Genomic DNA, 26,401 nt, shown 5'->3' with positions numbered 1-26,401 from the left:
TTTAACATCAAACTTTATTTGCATAAACATAACACTATATCAACTCGCGTAGTAAAATTAACCAATATGGTGTAAACTGCAGGTCAACAGGTATCACTATAATGTAATATCAGTGTTACACGACGGCCTGTTGTGTTAGAGTGACGAATCAAATGCATGAAAAAGTATGAAGGAGTTAAATCATAGCATCCTTTACACAGGACTTATTGTATTATAATCGCATATGGCGTCACCGGATTAAGCGATTTCCATGAATCATCGTACACTTAGTGAGACGGAGCCGATATAAAGATCAATCCTTACTAGACTTGTTTCTCCTTTTGTTTTATATTCTATGTAATATTCCAACAGTAGTATCATGCTGATTAAACACGAGCCGTGTTCCTCCGGTTGTATCTTCTCTCTATACAAGGCAATATCAACAACAGGATCACTGCGACGACTGACATGGACCCCGTAAACCTAAAGGCATTGGCCCATGTTCCAGTACCATCCTTTATGAGACCTGCCAAATGAAAAGAATGCAGATTGAAAAAAAGTGGTCAGCCGTGTTTATGAGATCTGTCATACAATAAGCAGTTGATTCAAGACAGAATTTGGTATTAGAATATTGAATCTGCGTTGTTGTGTTGAAGGTATGGTGTTCATACGTACCATGAAAAAGACAAAGTTAATTACAGTCCTTGCTCAGAGTTATGGTACTGACAAGGGAATTTTCAATCACAAAATTAATGAAAAACGATTTTATATGTACTTCAGAAATAGCGATAATAATAATTAATTGCCGAATCAATCATTGTCGTCTGTTAGTCAGTTTATTTTCTTTAGGCAGTCGGTGGCGCAGTGGGAACGCACTCACCATTACCTAGACGTAAGAGGTTCGATCCCCAAAACGGACTTGTAAAGATATGGTCACCTGCTCGATCACGTGGCATATCCCATGTTGCTCCATTTTCTTCCCACAGAAAGACCTTTCGCATGCTTCCATCCGGGCCAGCAAAAGCTTAAAACTTGTTTCGCAATCGTTGCAAAATAAATGAAACCAGCCTCAAAATCAAGGGCAAAAGGGGACCAAGACAAATCTATACAAAAAGTTAGAAAGATTAACCCAGTACTTCTCCAAAAATAGCGGATAACATTTTTTTAATGACAAAAATTAAGGTGCCACATGTCATACATTTTATCTTCCGATAAGTCCTAAAATTTACGCATCTGAGCTTTTAGTAGTATTCATCGAATACCTCTCCAGAAAAACGAATATGACCGCCTGTCAGCCAGTTGTTTTTTTGTACTTTTTTATTTAATCGACGAGGCCCAAAATGGACTGCTGTAAGCACAACTAGGATCTAAAGGGAACCGATATATGAAACTTGAGAATGATTAATCATGTGCCTCTCAAGAAATAATGAAAGTCATGACTGTCAATAACCAAAGTTACATTTTTTTCAAATAGATTCCTAAATGGACTACGCAGAAATTGGGACTAAATGGAATCTACCGATAAAATTTGGGAATGATCCATGCGAGGCCAATTCAACTTGCATTAATCACTATAACCACGGATGGAAACGCGCATGGAGTCTTACTGTAGGAGTACCTGGAGAAAACCCACGTGGTCAGGCAGTGACCCCAAACATTTTCACGTCCGGTTCAGAAATCGAACCTCGACGTCCAATTGAAAGACGAGTGTGTTAACACTACCATTCGAACACCTCATGGTCTACAAAGTTTGGATATCCTGTCAGGATTTACGATTCAATAACGAGCTTTTCTACAAATCCAGATATTCTGGCTGGTTCTAGGACTAAACAATTTTTAATCCAAACCCAGATTTCCTTGCTGGATTTAAATTCAGATTACCCGTTATCTTTTATTAAAACGAAGTATGTAAATAAATACCTGATGCCCAAGGGTTGATTAGCATGGCAATGGAAGCCGATAAGCAGATGAATCCCCAAGCACTTGGTAACACTTTCATGCCAACTTTATCAACAAGTACTATCATACCGGTTCCGTTAAATCCTCCAGCAAAACACCCATAAGATGCCATAAATAGGGAAATACTTAGCAGAGATTGAAAAAATGACGTCATGATCACTCCGACAGTAGAAACAGCAACACACGCGGTGAAGATTATGTGACGATGTTTTGGATTTGGGAATATGTCCATTAATACACCGAATGCTATTCGTCCTATTAAGTCCGCTGCTCCAAATACCAATAAAATCAGCGCTCCATCCTCACCCGATAATCCTAGTTCATCAGCATATGGAGGAACTATGTTAAATAAACTATGGTAGCTAATCATTGCAAAAAATATGACAGCGAAAAAAACAATGAAAACAGGGCTTAGAAAAAGTTTCCAATTAATTTCATGTAGAAAATTGTTCTTCTTGGCTACAACATTAACACTTTCTTTTGAGAGGTGCAAGTCGCTTTCGGTCTGGTCGTCAGGATGGAGCTTACTCGAGTTCACTTGACCACTGTTAGGATGGTGTGGGGATACGGTCGTGTTTTCGATGCTGCTGCTTTTACCATTATCTGCAGATTCACCACGAGGTATGAGCGAATCTAATTCCTTGATATTACCTTCCTGGTTGCAGATGTCATGTGTTTTCCTAAGGGGATAGTTAGTAAACGGACGGAGAAGCATGGCAAAAACACAAATATTACTCATCATTCCTGCGTATATCATCATGGCGCCTTCAAGTCCGTACTGATTGATGAAGTATCGGATGAGGTAGGGAAAAGTCATGGACCCAAGTCCGCCACCAGATAGGGCAAATCCTGTTGCGAATGAACGGTATTTCGCGAAGTAATTGGCTACCATTACCAACATCGATGAGAAGCATAAACTATATCCGATACCTGTAATGTGAAAAAAGAATGTTGTGACAAACAATTACAATGTACACTTTTTGCACACAACAACTGTACTAAAAACATTCATACTAAAAAATAACAACTTTTACTGTACTCGAAAATAACAACCTTCACTGTACTCCAAAATAACAACCTTTACTGTACTCCAAAATAACAACCTTTACTGTACTCCAAAATAACAACCTTCACTGTACTCGAAAATAACAACCTTCACTGTACTCCAAAATAACAACCTTTACTGTACTCGAAAATAACAACCTTTACAGTACTCGAAAATAACAACCTTTACTGTACTCCAAAATAACAACCTTCACTGTACTCCAAAATAACAACCTTTACTGTATCAACAAAATAACCTGTACTTCCAAAGAGTTGTACTGTACTAAAAAACTTGAATATGAAAATAACGAACTTTACTGTACTCAAAAATAGCAACCTTTACTGTACTAAAAAATCACAACTTTTCTTGTAAACAAAAAAGAGCAACATTTACTGTACTTTATGATAAAAATCTTTACTGTACTCCATGGTTTGTTCAGTTGCAGAGATTTTTCATATTCTAACTACAGATTATGTACAAAAATGCAAGTACTACATGTACATACCTGTTATAAGACCATAAGTGAAATACAACACGGTGACAGAGGGCGCTTGTGATGACAATATCAGGCCGCAGCTGGTAATTATCCCGCCAGTAAATATTACCACTCTATGAGTAAATCTGGTACTCAAAGCATTACTAAGAGGAGCTGGAGAACAGACAACAAACATTTAAGTAGTTCATGATAGATTTTTAAAACGAAAATTAAAGTTCATTTGTTAGAATCCAGTATAAGCTTAACTGCACTTACCACACATTTTTTTCAAATATAGCACACCTCTTTTCGGTTCAAACCAAGGAAAGCAATAAAAACAAGCTGACATTCAAACGTTCGCTTCAAACAAAATGCTACCTATATTTCTTAGTTTTATTTGCGAGTACTCATATGCAAGGAAGTATTTAGGTATAGAATGTGATATTACCGCGGCTTACAGTTTATTAAGAACATACTTGTTATATTTATAATGGCAGCCGCATGCCCAGTAACGTTACGGATGCGCATGCGTGAACATAAACACACATTAAGATCGGTAAGACGATTTACAGTATCGGATAGAATTACGTCTAGCGTGACCAAAATACATGTGTAAGAAGTGTATTTATTTACTCTTATTTTAATTTTCGGTTCATTTTTCATTTCAACAAATTTTATTGACAAAGATGGTACAGTCAATGTGGATAGAATAACAGGCAAAGCCTATATAAATTCTCTCCACGAAGCCAAAGTTAACAAAGTTTAAGAATAATGATGTAAATTATATAATTTGAAATTGAAATTTGAATTTATAAACACAGAAAGGGAAAAAACAAGAAAAAAACAAATAAAGGGAGAAAATTCTCACACATCTCACATACAATATGCACAATATATATATATATATATATATATATATATAATATAGTTATATATAGTATACAGCAACCTACAGTTGTATACACTTGCAATTACAAATATCAAAGATAGATTTTATATCAAAAAGATTGACAGGTTGGCATAAAAGTCCCATGAGCATTTGCACTGCCAATTCTGTCAATGTAATTTAAATTTATTATTTCATTATGGTTTGTAGACTATATATAATTAGTGTATATGGATTTGTATATTTCATATTCATCTGGTATCCAGTAATTGTCTGTCAATATTGAGTAAAGCATGATAAAATAACATATTTGCACATCATTCTGGCTATGTGTAGGTAAAATATAAAGAAGTTAAACCTTCTGGTCTGTCCAATACACAGATGTACAGCTTCAAGTATATTTTTATTAGTATGCTCATTACAAGCAGAACAGCCTTGGAGAAGAGTACTTAAATCTACATGATCATGATAATTATTAAGGATAGAAACAAATAATAAATTTCTTTGCCAAGCATACAAAGGACAATTCAGGAAGTAATGAGAAACTGTTTCATTTTCATATGAACAGGCACAAGAACGATTATCCACAAGATGATCACAATATAAATCATAATCTAAATTACTGTAATTATTTTGTAATTGACAGAGAACAATATTAGCTCGTTTATTGCCTTCAAATGCCTTACTGATATCACAGAAAACAAATCAGGGTTCTTTACCTTTATCCATATTGCTTACAATATCATTATAAATAAATATAAGCTTGTTAACTGTAGTCACCAGGAGTAAAACCAGATTGATTCTTTGTAATGATACTGTGTTCAATGAGAAAATTATAAAGATATTTAAAAATGACTTTTTCAATCAATTTACTGAAGCATGTAGTGATCGAAATAGGTCTATAATTTGTGACATCATTAGCTGACCCTTTATCTTTATAAATAGCATTAACATTAGTTTGTTTCCAGCTAACTGGTATTACCCCAGTTTCCAGTGTTTTATTAAAAAGTAGCATTAAGGGCAATTTTAGAGATGCATGAAGGTTTTTTTTACAATCTTAGGAATGACACCATCAGGACCTGGAGGTTTATGAATTTTTAGATTACTAATTTGGTCTGAGACATCTTGTTCAGTAATATGAATATTTGTTAATATATTGGGTATGTTAGGTTGTGGTATTTGAGGGAGGTGAAGATCAGGTGAGGAAGTTGAGGTATTGGTAAAGTGGTTATTAAGAAGTTCAGGGTTGTCAATAGGATGGTGGTGTATTTGGGTATCAGATTGTAAGGGAGAGATAGAGGCAGATTTATTTGAAAACTTAGTTATAGATTTAGCTATTTTCCACTATTTATCAGGACTAACATTTTCTTCTAAAGAATTCTCAAGTTTTTTTAATATAATTTGCCTTTGCCTCACGTATCAGGTCAATAATCTCATTACGTATATTTCGAAACCTTTCCCAATAATTTACGGTTAAAAAGCATTTGCAACGGATCATCTTTGACCATTTCAAGCAGAACAAGTTACATAATCACCATTAAAACGATCCTTTTCTTCCTTGATGCTGAAAATTTTCGCCCGATCCTGTAAATAGTTTAACCCTATTTAGAGCAATACAGTGGCCTCTATTATCACTTACTTCACACCACATCCAAAATGAACATTTCACTTTCATTTCAGAATCTTATCAGAAAATGTTTATAGTTTTTTTTTATTAGTTTTCTGTATCAAAGTTGCCGATAGTCTTCACAACGGCATCACATTGATCATTGTAAGGCTAATCCAGATTAAAAATAATATTGTTTACATAATCGTTTACAAGATAATTTTCCGAAACAATTTATTTGAAGTAAAATTTCGTGGAACGTACGAAAATACTAGGAATAAAAAATCGTTACGCAAATTGTATCGACAGAAAGTTCCGCATTTAAAACTCGATCAAAATACATTGCCATTTCAAAAACTTTATTATTTTCTACTTCCACTTTAATCTGATCAAGAACAATTCATCCACAATTTTGAATGAGAAATTATCACAAATCCGAATGCTTTGACTAAACACTTGATCTGTTTTATCACTATGCAATATACCGAAATACCGCGAGAGAAAATACTTAACATCAAACGTATTTACATAAAGGTATATATTCAAACATCGCATTTTAACGCAATTTAAGAAGGTCTTTTTGTGGTACAAATAATATTACAATTCCCACGTTATCTGTTTTCTGTTAATATAACGAGGTTTCACGAGGAATCTTTCAGTATACGCATCCGTCAAAACAGGTGTCCCCTCGCACATCGTGTTCAAGAAAAAACGAAAATTTATAAGACCTAAATAGAGTGCCATATAGAATAGAGAAGCGGTCTAGTATTAAAAAAGACCTTGGATGCCATATGGAAAAAGCCTGACGATGCCTTCTAGAATACATCTTCGGAGAATTTGAAACAAACTAACCTAAGAAAAGGAAAAAGAATCCGGCCAAAGACTGGATGCCGGACAGTGCTTGGTTCGATACCTGGAATTTCTTGGCCAATTCCACATAGAGTACGCCAAAAGATTTCAAACCCCCTAAGATAAACATGCTGATTCCAAAACACCCTGAAAATAGAAAAAAAATAAAACAATGGTAAAAAGCACTGTAGTAGTAACTTTTCGAATGATCGAGAGAAACAATCGAATCAGGTATTTGGTTCAAGAAGTATGGAGTGTCTTTGGTATATTTACCTAAAAGTACCATCCATGCCCAACCATGGTCTACTGGATTGTCATACAAGGAGGGTTCTGCCGATATTCTAGTTTTGTTCAATTCTCCCTCCTTCTTCGAGGTCATCGTGCTGAGTTTCGATATCGTCACTTTCTATCACCTGCTCGTCAATCTCTCCCCTTGTGTCCATTGAGGCGTCTGTCTAAAGGTAGCTCTACTCGATATTCTGTCACTTCCGGCGTTGTGATCACCGGACACATTGTCTTTCCTGACTGCATAGTGTACTTGGTTTTTATCGGTCCACCAACCTTATCGTTGTGGACGACTGTCCGACTGTCTGTAATGAAGTCCGTCCGTGTTTTACCTCCTTTACACATGCGTTATAACGCGCCCGCTTGTATATTATTTTCGCTTTCGAGTAAGGGTTCTCATCTGTCAAAATAAATAGATTTAGTTTGTGTTATTGCCTGTCCGCCATTACAACTTCACAACTGTGATACCAATAATAGAAGTTCAAGTTCTTTATTCACCTTTGAACTTTTCAACTCTGTATATACGTTTTTATTAAGTTAACGCTTAGGTATATTGTATATCAAGTACGAACCCATTACTCATTATCAAAGTAAGTCAATGCATAATACAGTATAATCACCATTGAGTGATAATTGGGTCGATTCCAATTAATCATACCAATACTATTCCAATATGGTGGCAATGTACTGTCGAGTACACCAAAAATATATGTGACAGGTGCATTCCGACAAGGGCAGTGGCAGGATACATATATGTTTTTACTTCATATCAATATATATTGTAAACTAACGGACCGTTGCACTGGCACAACTCATGGACATGGTCCTCTACAATCACGTCTGTGTTATCAAACTCTCCAAGATATAACTCAAAAAATTTATTTTAAAAAATGTCTTTAGCATAGAATCATAGGTAACAGATAACACAGGTAAAAATACATGTAAATAAATTCAGGTGAAATATATGATAATTATGAAACGGACTATAATTGGTTTGTCATTGTCTTCACACAACAGCATATTTCTTTGTCTTATAAAATGTGTGCAAATCGGGAAACTCCTATTAAAAAAAGCATGGCTAACTAAATCCCTAGATAAGCAAATGAATAGTTCCGAGTTTTATTACAACTTTAGGCCTTAGGCCCATCAGTACATATTACATATACAGTACAATGTAGACAATGAAGAATATTGCTATACATTCTATACATAGTTTGGGATTTCGCAATTTACTAGTTTAATTGATAAATTCACCTTTCATACAAAGTCTTTAATATTGTGGATACTCAATAATTCAAATAACTTAAAGACCAGCGGTTTCTCCAATAAAATCTCTTCATACAAAGAACGAGAGTAGCTTGGAATTGTCTACATATTGGTAAGAAAATGGAATTTAGCCTCAACTTCAGTAACACTGTTTACAATGTCTTTGTGCCCTTGTCTTCCTGTCTCTATGGCAAGAGAATGACATGAGGTACGGATTCTAGTCAAATATATATAGTATTTCTTTGGTATATATTTACTAAGGAAAGACTGCAAAGAGAAAGGTTGATCTACTAGATATTTTACATAAAGCGTTTCGATGAATTTTCCAATGAAGTCATACTTAATTGCTTTGCCTGACCAAATATTCTTTTCTTAGTCTCCATTAAAATTAAATTTGGTCGAATGACCTTATTAGGATTTATCCATATATAACTTAAACCTAGATTACACAATTCCTTCTTAACAGAAGTGACTCAATTGAAAGCATTTCTGTTACACAGGTTTAATAGAAAATTACATGAACTGGATACAATATAGTTATCAGAAAGTCTAATTTTAAACACCGGTATTTTATCTTTCTATAATTGCTAACAAAATTCGAAAGGAACCGTCCTAATTCAGAACAAGAAAACGTTCATCATATATACATTTAAAGTGAGGAACATGGGAAACTACTAAGATATCAGCCAATCGGGTCACAGCAGCCCATTTAATATGTGCAGAATTTGCCGATAACAAAAAACTTGGGGTTAAGCTAATAAGTCTACTAAGTAAGTCTCGTTATTATTCATTCGTCCCTTCAAAAGATAATGTGTAGAAACCATTCAGTCAGAGAGCCGAAAGATATCAGCCAATCAGTTCACAGCAGTCTCATTAAATATTCATAGAATTTTGCCGATAATCGAACTTGGACAAGTCTAAAAAGCAGATTTCCTAAAAATACCTTCATAAGATAATGCGCAAAAAAAAAAAAAAAAAAAATGTCACAGCAATCTCATTAATTTTGCGCGGATTTCGCCTTTAATCGAACTTGGGCAAGTGATTAAGGTAACACGTGTACCAACCAAGTTTCATCTAAATCCTAACAGTTCTTCAAAGGATATCATGCGGAAAGCTACATCCGAGAGTTATTAAAGAAATAAGCCAATCTGGTCATAACAGCCTCATTAAATATGCGCGCAATTCGCCGTCATCGAACTTGGGCAAGTGATAACGGTAGCAAGTGAATCAGACAGAACTCCGTTATTATGTACGAGGGTAATCACAGCAATAGACAAGTCAGTAGGAAAAATCCAGATTCTAAAATGTTTAAATGAGTGCACAAAATAAATATATCCTTACCCACCAAAAACATTCATTTATAAAACCATCTATGCCAGATTTGCCTCGTTTTAAATGCTTTATAGAATTACTTATTTCACCAACATACCTGAAACATCCAATTCGTCATATATAGGTATATCATCAACATGTTCACTTATCATCTTGGACTCTCAGAGTTATCTTTCTTGGATAATTTTTTTCAAATGTTCATATAGTTTGGTTATATCCATATCAGGTTTTGTAGACTTTGGAAAACATTTTATGAAATTGATTAGGATTATTCATTCTCATATATTCCATCATGTCACCTTCATGTCTTGTATATTTTCTTTTTTAGCAGATTCCTTTCCTTCCCAATCAATGTAGAAAGATTGATAATAGTTTGGTTCTTAATGAGCGAGAAAAGTGCATTTTTATAGAACAAACAAGGACTTTTAATTCTTCATCGAACCAAGGTTTATCAGTGTTTATATCAACAGTATTAACACAAGACTCGTTATCATAGTTGTTATTGCGAGGTAAATGTACAATAAATGACCCAATGATAGTAGTAATATACCAGTAACGTTACTTACACTGTTATTGATATCGCCTTGAGTAACAGATTCTGGTACCACAACAGCATTCTGTAAAATATTTTCATTTATAGACTATAGATTTAAGCAACTTTCATTAAATTCACCCTTCCACTTATAGACCGGATTTTACTAGCTACTCATATTAAGGTTATCATCAAGCAAAACACGACGAGTAAATATGGACGTCAGCTGAATGTGCAACGAAGCATGATCAGAAAAGACGTTGGAGTTGGAAATGATATTTTTCCGTGACGTTAAACAGTGCGTCATTCAATAAACAATTGTCAATAGTACTCATAACATTATGACCAAAATAAGTAAAACAATTTGAAAATCCGTGTCTGTCTCGTCTGTTACAAATACGGATATTACAAGATTACTATAATTTGATCAGACGATTATCAAAGTTATTCATTACAACATCCGGGTTATTTCTAGCATCAAAAACTTCATCGGATTCATAACTGAAATTATCTGGCAAATGACCATGGAGGTGACACCTTTATATTCCGAAGGCCTAAAAGTCCGAAGGCCCAATAGTCCGAAGGTCCAATAGTCCGAAGGTCCGCTAGTCCGAAAATGGTTACGTTATTTTGTTTCTTATTTAACTGTAAATGAAATAATGACGAAATTTAGAGAGAAAAATAGTTAAGTAATAATAACAGAAATCTTCCTAACATTTATCACAGGTTTTGGCACAAAAAATCGCGAGAAAAAATGGCCCTAAGTATTCTTTTATCTTGTACTATAACAGTTAAGTGAAAAGCGACTTATATTTGTAAGCGACGGGAATGTGAACAGAAATGGCGCGAAAAAAAATGTAGATGAAAGCATGCACGGTAAACAGTAAGGGGAATCCGACTTATATGAGCGGCGAAGATGGCGCGAAAAAAAACCTGAGAAAATTCGGACTATTGGACCTTCCGACTATCGGGTCTTCGGACTTTAGGGCCTTCGGACTATTGGGCCTTCGGAATATAAGGCGGTCACCGATCATGGATACTGTAACATACTACATTATTTGATTAAAAAGTCGGGTTGATCATCAGTTCGACTGTAAAAATCACACCAACCTTGTATTACCAAGTGAACTATATTTTCCAATACTATTTTCAAGCTCAAAAAACAAATCACAAATGTATAAAGATTATAATAAGCAGAATTCGATGGGGGCAGTTAAGTACATGCTAAATACAAATATCTGTAATTATTAAATAGACGATTAGATATCCGTTGATTCAATTACATCTACAAAATTTGTTATATAATGTTTTTATCCGTATAACAATACCACCACCTAGAGATCGCACAGCTATTTTTCTCGGATAACCATCAGAAGAAAACCCATTAACAGAAAAAGAATCCTCGTTCGGTATCCAACATTTAGAAAAGAAAATTATATCATAAGATTTAATTACAAAAATTTACAAACTTAAGTTTATTGTTTAGTCCGCCATTGATGTTCCAGGACAACAATTTGAGAAAGAAATTCTGGCGCGCATCCTCCAGTGCACGCTGTCCTATGGATTAGGGGGATGACGCTTGAGAGGATGATTGCCATGGTTACAACTTCTGCCATAATAGATCCCTCTGTTACCCTGATGGACGTGCACGGAAATGCATAAGGAATATTCTTTTAATTTTCAAGGCGCTAATTGCTAAATCGTTTCTCAAAGTTTTTTTTTTAAATCCTCCGACTGAACTTGCCAACGATAGGACTGGTTTTATCTTCAGCTTTGGTACTGATCCTGTGGACCTAATCTTATAAGTACTCAATAATGACTTTGGTTTATAAATAAATTCAAATAAATATACAAGGGGACAGCAATAAAACACACATTAATTAAGATTTACGAAATAAATAAGAGACAAAATAAATATGACATCTGTAATATCCTTGACGCATTTGATTCGGACCCCTATGAATAGGATTTCGTTAGTCAGGCTACATCGATGAATTGAAACCAAGCAAATACATAAATGAATTGAAATGCATTCATACTGTAAGATTTCTTTTAAAGAATACTGACCAGTGAAACACCAGTATTTTTCTTTAAAACAAATCTTCAGGTACGATCTCAAATTCGCTCACCTGAAGTGACCGATATATGTATCGAAAATGCGAATGCATTTATGATTCTGATGACATCATGAAATAACATAGACGCACAAATATTATATGAAATAATCCTTTGAGCAGGAATGACATTTCGGTGGGAATTTTTTTTTTTTTTTTTTTAGAAGCACGGTGCGAAATACATCTTTTGTAATAGGTTAGATTCAAGTTTTCTGTTTGATATTTTTTGATCAAATGAGATGAACAAACTTTTAAAAAGTTATTTTGAGCCATCAAATCGTCATTTTTCAATAAAGATGTGCATATTTGAACTTCCGATATGATGGTACACATTGTTACACAACGCAACTCAAGTCCGTCAGGCTTTGTTTTTCTTTATTGAGGAAGTAAAATAACCAACAGACGGTGACTCTACAATACAAACTTAGGCTGAGGTTTAGTTATGGCAGAGACGTATCACATATATATATGTGATATATACGTCTCTGGTTATGGACACGTACTGTGTTTTATGTATATGATGTATGAAAAAATCTATCTTGTCTCTTTTTCTCTTCTTTTCTTTTTATCCTTTCTTTTCATCTTTTCCTTCTTTATACAAAATGATTTAAACTTACAATTGTACCAAAATCACGCGGGTGCTAGGTCACGCAGGTCACTTGGTACAGGCTGGACAGAATTGCCGCTCCGAATTACATAATGTTCCGATGTTAAGAGGAAGAATTGTCCTGGCTAGAACTTACATTTCACGGGAAAGCAAATCGAGTAAATTATACATGTAACCTTGTATGCGATGAATAACGTCAGTAGGCGAAGGCACCAAGCCAGTTATGAGTATAAAAAGAACATGAAGGGAAAATTTGTCCAAGCTGAGAGTCGAAACACGCATTTTATCGGTGCTTGGTTCCAATTCAAAATGGTTAAACAGCCAAATCTGAAATCATTCCCTTCTCTCCTCTTCTCTAAAAAAGGACGGAAGGGGCAGAGTGAGGCTAAGCTAGCCTGTTTCATTAAATTAATTATTTTCAAATTTTACAACAACGTCATGCGGTACAATACCTTTTGAGATGACCCCTTACGCTGTTAACACAATCGGTGATATAGGCCTATGTAGAGGTTCGGAATCAACATGGCAGGGACAACAACGGGTCAACCTTCGCCTCAAGTGGCTTACAGATTCCTTGGGAAATCTGGACTTAAGGTGTCCAATATTTGCCTCGGCACTATGACTTTTGGAAAAAACTCAGCAATCGAGGTTTGTACTGACGTTGTGTCACATGAATATTCACCCTCCAGTATATTGTTCCAGTGGGCTGTGCCGGTTTTGAGCAAGAAAGATAACTCTTCATTGTTTGTCTTTATTATAATTATGGATTCCTTAAAGATCACAATGAGCTCAATAATTACATTTTTAAATCTGTCTGAGGTTGACAGTTGTCTCTCGGGGAAAAATAGTTACTATACAATGACGTGTAATACAGGGGAGATAAAACTGCCTGTTATATTTAACCAGAGACGTATATAACACATGTGCTATATACGTCTCTGATTTAACTTAATGCTATCGTATATCGGAAGTTAAATAGACTTTCTCTACCGCCTGTGTTTATAAACCACTAGCACATAACAGATCTTTTCAATTTAGTACAGTAGTAAGAATATTAATTATTTCCAACTTTATTTCACTATCTTTTGTGATAAATAATTCTGTTAACTTTTCATATTTAAAAAATCAAACCATCTTATTAAAGCTTCAGTGCAGTTGAATTGCGTAATTATCCTATATATTCAACTTTCAACCCGAAGTATGAAGAGTGTCATCTAACGACAAATAGTATCATGTAACAGCTGAGTAATTTTGACCATTGTAAGTTTTGTGATACATCTCTTTCATTTATTAGTAGTATATATTTCTGGTACAAACATATGATTCAATTCTCATTCGCCGACGGAAAGTCTGGTCAGACTAAGCTGATCTGCAGTGAAAACTTGACTCAAAGTCTTGGTCTCGTGACTCTGACTGGTTGGTTGAGAGGTTTTCTGCCTTTGGAACTGCTCCCTTGTCCAGGCATGTTTTCATCGACGAACATCAGTTTTCTGGCAATGTATGCATTCCTGATCTGTAGCTTATCACTATATACAAAGCAAACGAAGGGTACACGACCCTGACACGACCTATATATGGCATATACAGATAAGATACAGATAACAAATGAGATGGAGAAGGGACTTCAATAATACCTTCTTGCAGCAAGCAAACACAAAAGATAATTCTAGAGAACATCAGTTTTCTGGCGATGTATGCAATCCTGATCTGTAGCTTATCACTATATACACAGCAAACGAAGGGTACACGACCCTGACATGACCTATATATGGCATATGCAGATAAGATACAGATAACTAATGAGATGGAGAAGGGACTTCAATAATACCTTCTTGCAGCGAGCAAACACAAAAGATAATTCTAGAGAAATCTCCAATTGGCCTAGTTATATATTTCTATTATGTGTACTGAATGTACAGATATGTCTGAACACATGCAGTAATGTTTACCTGTCTACTGTATACAGCAATATCCACCTGTCTACTATATACAGCAATATTCACCTGTCTACTGTATACAATGATTTTCACCTGTCTACTGTATACAATGATATTTATCTGTGTACTGTATACAGTGATGTTCACCTGTGTAATATATAGTATCTGACGATGGTGTCAACATGTTTCATCTACTATACACCCATCATTAGGATCTAATGATGGTGTTGACATGTGTCTACCATTATACAGCCATCATTAGGATCTGATAACAGTGCTGACATGTGCCTTCCATAATACACACATCATCAGAATATCTGATAATAGTGCTGACATGTGTCCACCACTATACACCCATCATCAGAATATCTGATAACGGTGCTGACATGTGTCTCCCACTATACACCCATCATCAGAATATCTGATAACAATGCTGACATGTGTCTTCCACTATACATCCATCATCAGAATATCTGATAACAGTGCTGACATGTGTCTCCCACTATACACCCATCATCAGAATATCTGATAACAATGCTGACATGTGTCTTCCACTATACATCCATCATCAGAATATCTGATAACAGTGCTGACATGTGTCTTCCACCATACACCCATCATCAGAATATCTGATAACAGTGCTGACATGTGTCTTCCACTATACACCCATCATCAGAATATCTGATAACGGTGCTGACATGTGTCTTCCACTATACACCCATCATCAGAATATCTGATAACAGTGGTGACATGTGTCTTCCACTATACACCCATCATCAGAATATCTGATAACGGTGCTGACATGTGTCTTCCACTATACACCCATCATCAGAATATCTGATAACGGTGCTGACATGTGTCTTCCACTATACACCCATTATCAGAATATCTGAAAACGGTGTTGACATGTGTCTACCATTATACAGCCATCATTAGGATCGGATGACAGTGTCAACATGTTTCAATCACTATGCATGCAAAGCTAGTTGGCCATCATCAAATCCTGATGATGGCCGCATAGCATTTCAGACATGCTGATGATATCTAATATCTATATAAGCTTGCATCAAAATTATGGAAATAAAAATTGTTCCTGTTTGTTCTCTCATTGTTAGGTTTTTCCAGCTGATCAGACTAATTCATCTTTTTGTACCTACAATATATATATATATAAGGTATTAATGGCAGGTTTGTTAAAACAGCTCTTCAATGGACCTACTCAAAATGACGAGGCAGAGGCACACTTGATCCTGGACCGATTTGTGGAAATGGGAGGAAACTTTATAGACACGGCTAATATATATAGCTTTGGTATATCGGAACAGATCATTGGTAACTGGCTCCAAAAGTGAGTTTTTCTGTACTCTGCAATATACTTCCTCCCAATCTGATAAACCCATGCCTCCTATGGCAAAATACACTGTTTAAAAGGGTAGACCTCACTTAGATAATTTTTGCTATTCTCAACATGATTGGCTAATTTCAGCTGTGTCTGGTTTTCACGGTTGAAGAGTATGCACAGGATCTAAAAAAATATCATGTAACTCCTTCTAATGTACACATTTGTCAGATTGATATTTTAATGAAGTCTTGTAGTTAGAATAAGACACTGGAGGGAAAGAAAAAGTCTTATATGGTATAAACCTGGTAGACTCCTCCCAATGTATTGCATTTTATAATAACTTTTCCTCTTTGGTACTTTCTAGCTGCTTAGATTGATACTCATCAGTAAAATCATCCCTGGCAAGGGGTTTAAACTATAAAACTGGAAAAATTCAATCATGTTTTGCTATAACCCCAATATGTTGCCTAATTTATGTGTTCATGACCAAGGCAAAAACTCTCTACAGAGACTTGACATGTATGTCACTTTCCAGTACTGAGAACTGTAGGGGGCTATAGATTTGCTTTGTGTTCGTCCATTTTTCTGTCATTCTGTCCTTCTTTTATCTGTTATCTTCTACATCACTAATCATGAGAACTTTATACTTGGGACTTCGTTCACATTTTTGTGACAGTGTGTATCAAAAATATGTCATGCTGGCCTACAATATGATCTTTGACCTATATCAAGGTAAAATATATGTCCTGGCCCTTTCAAGGGAACATATCATGCTTTGGACATAGGTTCACCTTGGTGAGACGTCGGTGAAATGAGTATGAACAGTAGGTCACTCTGATGATGTACAGTTTGACCTTTGCTTACATTGAAGAAAAAAGTTTTTTCTGGGCCCTGTTTTTTGCACAACTAATCATGGGAACATGATACGTGGAATTTGGGTTCACAGGTTGGTTGAACTTGAAATTTATGATATAGGTTCACCTTGGTTGAACTAAAAACTTGGGATATGGGTTAACATTTGTGAGACAGTGTGTCACATATCAAAAGAAGGTTACTTTGACCTACATTGTTTTTTTACTTTTGACATACTTCAAAGAACAAGGTCATCTATGCCATATCACCTACACTACTTATCATTGGAACTTTATACTTGGGTTCACCTTGATTGAACTTAATACTTTGGATATGGGTTCATCTTGATGAGACTGTGTATTGCATATGAAAAGTAGGTCACTCATGTACATTTTGACCTTTGCCCTAAATCAAAGAAATTGTTTCTAAAAGCCCTGCCATCTACACAACTATTATGAGAACTTGATACTTTGGTATATTTGATAGGTTCACCTTGGTGAAACTGTGTGTAAGGAATCAAAAGCAGGCCACTCTGGCCAACATTTTGACCTTGACCTAGATCAGCGAAAAAGCTTGTCCATGTCCTAGCTATTTCTTACACTAACATCATTGGAACTTTATATTTGAGATATATATGGGTTCACCTTGGTGATGCTGTGTCATGTACCAAAAGTAGGTCACTCTGACCAACAGTTTTACCTTTGACCTAAAGCAAAGAAGATTGTCCTGCCTCAATCTTTCTGTATTGTTAGCCACACGAACTTCATATTTACTATATCAGTTCATCTTGGTGAGGTAGTGTGGGTGTGGGAGACTGTAATTTGCTGAGTTATCTTCTTCATATGATATTTTGTTTAGCAAGATATAACTGGTGGTCTGTGAGTGGTGGAGATTCAATTTTGTTTAGCAAGATATAACTGATGGTCTGTGAGTGGTGGAGATTCAATTTTGTTTAGAGAGATATAACTGGTGGTCTGTGAGTGGTGGAGATATAACTGGTGGTCTGTGAGTGGTAGAGATTTAATTTTGTTTAGCAAGATATAACTGGTGGTCTGTGAGTGGTGGAGATTCAAAGTTATTTGCAGCTTCTGTCTCCTTGACTTTACTTGGCTCGACTCCATAACTTATTGCTAATGTTATTTTGGAAACAATTCAACATTTAAGAGGTCTTATTGCTAACTGATATTAATATCAAACCTTTCTATGATACTTCTTGTTAGCAAACAGCGTTCTTGTTTAAAAGACCTACAAATGATTTTTCTGAATGGATGTTATTGGTTGGATTTTTAAGGATTTTTATTTTTTCAAATAAAAAAGAATAATTTTTCAATTTTAGACAAAAACGGGAGAACCTCGTGATAGCAACAAAAGTGCGTGCTACAATGGGACAAGGTCCAAATGAAACAGGGCTGAGCAGACGTCATATTCTACAGATGTGTGATGACAGCCTTAAGCGTTTACAAACCGACTATATTGATCTTTACCAGGTATGCTTATAGGTTTTCCATTTTAAATCCAATTGCATGCTCAAAGAAATCTTATTTTCACTATTTATTAGAAAGCGCTGCAGATATTTTTTCAACTGTTATGTAGACTATGGCCCATTGATTCATCAATTTATTTTTCATATTTAACTTTTTTTGTGACTGAAATCAAAGATAGCAGGGAATGAGAGACCAGAAATATTTAAATAGATCAAAAATGAAAGTTTTTTAAAGATCATAGTGCAATCTGTAACTTTTAAATGTATGGCAAGGAACTCCTAAAACATAAATTTGGTATCATAGACTCATGGCTGGGACTCAGCAGTGCCGATAGAAGAAACACTTAGAGCATTGGATGACCTGGTCAAGTGCGGAAAAGTTCGGTACATAGGCGTCTGTAATGTTATTGGCTGGCAGATGCAGAAGATTGTTGACAAAGCAGAGGCCTTGGGGATCAACTCCATCATAGGACTGCAGGTATTTTTTTATATCTGAAGGTGAAAAAGAAATGCAAAAAAAAAATGTTTACCAAGTCTTTTTTAGTTTAATAAGTTACATAAGTTAGTTCAGAATTTTTTCTTAGTCTACTATTTAAATTCCCAGTTGCACTTAATGCATTTTGCAAAAAACTCAAGATTAACGCCTTATACAAAGTGAGTTAATGATGCCTTCTTGCATTTTATATACAGTATACTTAACATGTACTGTAATTTGCTATTTGCAGGAGTCTGTTGTCCAATGTTATTCATTCAAATTATAATCTGTTTCCTGTTTTCATAAACTGTGCAGTAAAGCAAGCCTCTAACACCTATTTGTGATCATTTTTACAGCAACAATACAGCCTGTTGTGTCGTCACCCTGAGCTGGAGGAGTTTCAGGTGTGCAGGAATGAGGGCATAGGAGTTCTGCCCTGGAGTCCACTGAAAGGGTTGGTAAATTGTCTTCTCGACAGTTTGAGATAGTTTGAAGACAGGATGTAAACCAGAGAGCAGAGTTAATCTGTTGTTTTCTTGACAAAAACCTATGTTAAATTAATCAAGGTCATTTATTGATCATTAGTGGTAATGTCATGTATTGTCATGCAGGAGACATTAATTGAAAATGAAATTGCATGTAGTGGACAAAGAATTAGATAAGTGGTCTTATGGCATAATGATAATATACCCGCCTTTTATCAAGGGCCAGGGTGTGATTTCCGAAACATATGTGAAAAGATATGGTATTACATAGTCGACTATTTGGGTTTTCCCTAGGTACTCTGGTTTCTACTACAGTAAGACCAATTTGTGTTTCATGTGGGTTATTAAGAGTAATAAATATAAATTGGAAAGTAATTTGTTTCACACTGTTCTGAAAGAAATGAAGTTGAATTTCAACTTTTGAAAGTGAACTTCATGATATGTACACCTGACATGTAAGATTCTATTTGTCACTGAACTCAGACAACATCTGGGCAATTTATTCAGCAGAAAAAAATTTTCTACCTCCAATTTTCTTAAAAGACAGGGCAAGGCAAATGTTGACTCATGTTTTTGACTATCAACCCCCCAGTTGTGTCGTTACGGTAATTACATACATGTAAATCAGTTTAGTGGTAAATAGTAAGATTTATTTGTGAAGGATATTTATACATCCAGAGATTTGGTATTTAGCATACATTTCTATTGATTAACCATGTAATCTTTTAAAATCGATTGAATTTTGAACTCATATAACTTTCATTCAAAAAAATAACCTAACACAACTTTCAATGGCAATTCAAGATGTTGAAGAAAGCGTTAGCTGTCTTTAGAAGAAGATTTATGACTTATTCATGTACATGTAACAATAAATGAGAAGTCATTCACAGGAAATCTGGTCCAAAATTACGTATATATGTGCATTGTAAATATCAGTGGTGTTATTAACCAAGTGCTTTTATTTTGTTATTTAGAGGATTGTTAACAGGAAAGTTTCAGCGGGGAGTTAAACCAGACAGTGAAGGTTCCAGGATTGGATTTGTTGCTGCAAAGGAGTCGGGTAGAACATTCCAGAGCAGTCCAGGGTGGAGCAAATATGAAAATAATGACTTTTACTGGAACCTTGTCGATGTCATGTCCAAGGTGGCAAAGAACCACGGTAGGTAAACTTGGAGACTCCTTGGTCTGTGAAGATTAGATTGATTCTGTTCATCACATTTAGTTAGCAACTTCTGTTTAGCAGGAAGGAAAATCCTTTTTTGGGTCTGAGTGTAAATTCAGTTTTGTCATCAACTTTGAAATGTATAGATAAAATAAAACAAATAACAAATGGTCTGTCTGTTCATCAATTTTTCCTACACATCGCCACTAGTCATGAACAACTAGGTGGATTTTGACCAAATTTTTTCAGAAGCATCCTTGGAGGAAGAGGGGCAAATTTTGTATAAATGTGTGTGACGGAGCAGGGTCTAAAAGGGGAACTTTTAAACTTAAACTTTTTTTAAAAAACTCTACTCTTCCTTTGGGAATGATTCTTTTTGCCCAAATTTGGTCTGAAGCATTCTTGGATGCAGAGAAATCAATTTCATATAAATGGTGGATCTCATCCCCTTGTGACAGTAGTGATAAAGCCCTTTAAGAGAAATAGAGCAAATTCTTTAAAACCATACTCCTCCTATAGGCTTGATTGGATTTTGCATAAATTTGGTCTGAAACATTTTTTGGGAAAGTGAAATCAATCTTGTGTAAATGCTGAGTCTTGGTCCTCTTGGGTAGGAGGGTGGGGCCCAATATGGGTAATTGGGCAAATTATTTAAAATCCTACTCCTCCTGTAGGAATGATTGGATTTTCCCCAAATTAGTCTGAAGCAGTTTTGGGGGAGGGGAATAGGGGGTCTCAGTCTCCTGGTGTAAAGGGATGTGGCCTAAAAGAAAATATAGACCAAATTCTTTAAAATCCTCTGAAGCGTCGTGTATAGGTCTCATTTTTTCTGGGACAGAAGGAGCAGAACTTAGTATTGGAAATAAACAAATTCTTTAAAATCCTACTTGTCCTATAGAAATCATTTGATCTGAAGTAAGGATGGTTTGGCTGACCCCCTCATGACGGAGGGTTGTGGTCCAATAGGAAAGTAGATATGTTTTGTGTCGTATTCTGGAATATTTAGAATTCCTTTTCCTTTAGTTTTAATAAAGCAATTTCAGTCAAGCAAAACCAGGTGAGCATTACAGGCCCTATAAACTTCTTGTTTTTCATCAAATTTGAAGCAGATTAGGTTAATTAATAAGATCTTGGATAAGTTCAATTTTAGTACAAACCTGTCATCACTTGATACAGTTAAGGAACATTAAAATTCATAAGATATCTAATTTCTTTGTCTCCACCAAATAACTTTAAATCTTCCTGTCAGATCTGAACTAGATTATTATGATCTCACATGAGTTCGATATTTGTCAAAATCCATCAAAATTTGCCAGTGTTGAAAGCTTTTTAAAAATGTTGAAATAGAATTTCATGTTTTTCTCAAATAACTTCAATTTGTAATTTGGTATATTATTTTTTATTACCAATAATATCTAAGATTAATTTGATATCAGTCAAAATCTGTGAACATTTGCCAGAGTTGCAAATCTTTTAAAAAATATGTGACTTATTCATTTCCCTCCAATAACTTTAATTTTTCCTGTCAGTTAAAAACCAAATTTTTACATTAATGTATTTTTTTTATATTTAACCAATGTTTCTTTAAATCAATGAGTTCAATACTCGTCAAATTCTATTTATATTTGGCAGAACAACAGGACTTAGAGTATTTATGAAATAATCAGAATTTTTAAGTTAATGATGGTACTGACTATACAACAACTGATCTGAACACATCTTGATTAAATTAGATGATCTGACCACATAGGGACATTGTGCAAGATTTACTTGCTGAAATAAACCCTATCAAATTCTAATTAAAAAATGGCTGCACATCAAGTTCTGTCATTTTCTTAACAAAGAGTTTGAAGTATTAATCTATGATCACTTCTTTAAAAATGCCAGAATCTTATCGGCTACTTTTTCCTTAAGTAGCAAGATAATATCAGATTATGTTATGTTATGTAAATGTTTCATTTATATTGAATACTACCAAATCATTGTTGCTAAGCTGAATTGATAAATCATCTCTGTCTGTCTGTTGAAAGATGATTCTTGGTAGTTGTAAATGTGCAAATAAACTGGTATCCTCAGTTCTGAAATGCCTGTTGGACCTTTGGACTGAACTTCATAGGCCTTGCTGTCGGTATCGTAGGAGAGATAACGTGATGATCACATTCACATTCCATTAATTTAAAAAAGTGTAGTGATGCGTTGCAAATACAAACAAAATCTAAAACATTGCTAACAGATCAAAGTCTGGTGTTTATTCTTCACCTTTAAAGAAAACAGGGGATAGACATAGTGATATTTCAAATAGATTAATAATATATAAAAAAAAACTTGTTAAAAGAAAGAAAAAACTGTAAGAGATTTGGTAAAACCAAAAAGTGAGCCACTTTGTTTGGCAGACTTAAATATGTTTTAGTTGTATTTTATTTTCTTGAATTTGTAGAGTATGTTTCCTGATTTTCATATCAACCTGTATCTTAATTAGAAGTTTATTCTTATTAGCACACCTAGCTGGAAGGGCCAAGTGAGCTTTTGCTGTTATGTGTTGTCCGTCCTTCGTCATCTCTCCAGAGTTGACTTTTCCATTTAAGCAACTTCTCAGTAGCAGGCAGATCAAATATCATAGTATTTGGCTGTAGGGTTGCAATGTTGAAGCCAGATTGGGCCTCTTGTTTTAAATTAGTATATACATTCCAAATTATTTTTCACTGGATTATCCCACTTTTGTTCACCATGAGGGCATAGAGTTTCTGAAATATATCTAGTTCCGTTTAAATTTATTTTACTTAATGATATATATTTTTATTTGAAAATAAACAGAGCATTGTAAAAGTAATAAATATGTGTACAGTCCAATTTTGTCATGATACACAAGGTCTATTTCTACTGTAACAGCTTTCATAAAAAACAAATAACATCACATTAGATATTGATACTCTTTAATATACTGTAAACATTTTTGTATGTAGGTAAAAGTGTACCCCAGGTGGCGCTGAGGTGGCTTCTTCAGAAGAATGTGGTGTCCTCAGTGATAATTGGTGCCACTTCAATCAAACAGTTGGAGGACAATATGGGAGCCAGCACAGGTTGGACAATTACCAAAGAGGAGGTGTGTATAGATAAATGTAAAAATAGAGGATTTATTTGGACCATAGTCAGAGGGTTGGGGCACAAATCGGGTTATCAATTTTGATACAGGGATTTTGACCAATCATGGTCTTAAAAATTATTCCGTGAAAATTATTCTATTTCATTTAAATAAAAAATTAAAATTTGCCTCCACTGCCCTCTTTCTTCTAGCAGGGGGCGGGGCCCAACAGGGTAAATAAATATTAGTATCTTCTTTTCTTCTGATGAAGGGACATTGATGTAATAGCATCTTTACACAACAGAAAACAAATTGATATAAACTAGCCCCATGGATGCAGATGGGTAAGAGCTGGTAGGGAGAATGCTTCTTCTACTTCGATAAAGGGATTTAATCTTTGTCCTGTAAGGACTTCCAGAGTGAAGGAGACATTCTTTTGTCATTCTGGAGGATTGAGCTCCCTTGGTGTACAGAGGCAATTGAGACTTGATCTATACTTGTGAAAGAGGAAATATGATTGGTTGGTTTCCATGTACTCAATTAGATACAAGTCATGTTTGTACGGTTCTGAGATACAGACGTGAAATTATTTTTTCTTCAGTGTAGGTTCAATTGCAACATAACTATACACATAAAACATGTGGAGCTTGTCTTTGTTAAGATGGATATGAGGTGTTAATTATTTCACATTAATTTGGAAAAGACGGAGAGGAGTTAATCAGGACAGAGGCATTAATTACAGCAGCTAGATAACACAGCAAGGACAGATATTGAACTCTATTCAGAATTTAATTTATATAAACACTATCATTTGTTTCACAGAATAATAAAAAAAGATAAGTACTTTTCCCTTTTATTACAACCTATTACAGATGGAGGAACTAGACACAGCTTCAAGTGAGGAACTTCCCTATCCCTACGAGATGGTATTCCGTATGAACATCAGCAGGAAGAATCCATTCAATGGACCATCATCCTTTGTTGAAAATACGCAGGAGTAAAACATGTATATGTATTGGCAGCTTAAGTGCTTGTGATGAAGTATTAATTTGTAGAATCAGGTCACTGATTTAAAGAGTAGGAATAAGGTCACACAGGAACAGGTAGAGTAGAAGTAATATGCAGATCACACAGTCACAAGATAGAGGTAAAATTAGGTAATACAGACAAAGGTAGAGGTAAAATTAGGTCATATAGACACAAGATAGAGGTAAAATTAGGTCATATAGACACAAGATAGAGGTAAAATTAGGTCATATAGACACAAGATAGAGGTACAATTAGGTCATATAGACACAAGATAGAGGTACAATTAGGTCATTCAGACATAAAATACAGGTAAAATTATGTCATACAGACACAAGATAGAGGTAAAATTAGGTCATACAGACACAAGATAGAGGTACAATTAGGTAATAGAGACACAAGATAGAAGTAAAATTAGGTAATACAGACATAAGATAGAGGTAAAATTAGGTAATACAGACACGAGATAGAGGTAAAATTAGGTAATACAGACACAAGATGGAGCAGAATACAGGACACACTCACAAGTGTAGGTCACAATTTGTGTGAATGATTGAATCAATGAAAAGTTGTAATTGGGTGTCCATGGGGGTTAACATACTTATGTTAAGTAATTTCAATCTCTATGGGTGTCCATGGGGGTTAACATACTTATGTTAAGTAATTTCAATCTCTATGGGTGTCCATGGGGGTTAACATACTTATGTTAAGTAATTTCAATCTCTATGGGTGTCCATGGGGGTTAACATACTTATGTTAAGTAATTTCAATCTCTATGGGTGTCCATGGGGGTTAACATACTTATGTTAAGTAATTTCAATCTCTATGGGTGTCCATGGGGGTTAACATACTTATGTTAAGTAATTTCAATCTCTATGGGTGTCCATGGGGGTTAACATACTTATGTTAAGTAATGTCAATCTCTATGGGTGTCCATGGGGGTTAACATACTTATGTAAAGTAATGTCAATCTCTATGGGTGTCCATGGGGGTTAACATACTTATGTAAAGTAATGTCAATCTCTATGGGTGTCCATGGGGGTTAACATACTTATGTTAAGTAATGTCAATCTCTATGGGTGTCCATGGGGGTTAACATACTTATGTTAAGTAATGTCAATCTCTATGGGTGTCCATGGGGGTTAACATACTTATGTAATGTCAATCTCTATGGGTGTCCATGGGGTTAACATACTTATGTTAAGTAATTTCAATCTCTATGGGTGTCCATGGGGGTTAACATACTTATGTTAAGTAATTTCAATCTCTATGGGTGTCCATGGGGGTTAACATACTTATGTTAAGTAATTTCAATCTCTATGGGTGTCCATGGGGGTTAACATACTTATGTTAAGTAATTTCAATCTCTATGGGTGTCCATGGGGGTTAACATACTTATGCTAAGTAATTTCAATCTGTAATGATAAATGATCCCTTTTTCTGTGCCTGTCCAATTTTATTGATCAAATTTTAGATTCTTATATCTACAATTTTAACAAATAGATTGATGTTATTTCAGAACTAATCGAAAGAATATTTATATGTACTTGAACTTATTGTACATACATTGTAATCAAGAGTTGATTCATAACTGTGATATTTTCACTTTTGTATCCTGTTAT

General features: G+C 35.0%; 2 protein-coding genes across 2 annotated transcripts; one reads left to right on the top strand and one right to left on the bottom strand.

Moving 5' to 3' along the window:
• Positions 1–13,569, bottom strand: LOC132562469 (monocarboxylate transporter 12-like). The gene is made up of 6 exons (XM_060227210.1): positions 13,388–13,569; positions 7,073–7,484; positions 6,803–6,946; positions 3,489–3,632; positions 1,900–2,868; positions 1–505 (listed from the first exon to the last, which is right to left on the bottom strand). The coding sequence occupies exons 2-6, from the start codon at positions 7,176–7,178 to the stop codon at positions 366–368; spliced, it is 1,503 nt and encodes a 500-aa protein (XP_060083193.1). The 5' UTR covers positions 7,179–7,484; positions 13,388–13,569; the 3' UTR covers positions 1–365.
• Positions 13,457–26,401, top strand: LOC132562470 (1-deoxyxylulose-5-phosphate synthase YajO-like). Its single transcript, XM_060227211.1, has 8 exons — positions 13,457–13,583; positions 16,075–16,220; positions 18,403–18,553; positions 18,854–19,027; positions 19,381–19,478; positions 20,484–20,668; positions 23,635–23,774; positions 24,626–26,401. Exons 1-8 carry the CDS (start codon positions 13,458–13,460, stop codon positions 24,752–24,754), a joined length of 1,149 nt encoding a protein of 382 aa, XP_060083194.1. The 5' UTR covers position 13,457; the 3' UTR covers positions 24,755–26,401.

The sequence above is a fragment of the Ylistrum balloti genome, unplaced genomic scaffold (assembly GCF_031769215.1).
Source record: "Ylistrum balloti isolate Yb309-2 unplaced genomic scaffold, AGI_CSIRO_Ybal_v1 Utg371428, whole genome shotgun sequence".
In the NCBI taxonomy this organism is placed as follows: domain Eukaryota; kingdom Metazoa; phylum Mollusca; class Bivalvia; order Pectinida; family Pectinidae; genus Ylistrum; species Ylistrum balloti.
This window is presented reverse-complemented; position numbering and strand designations above follow the sequence as displayed.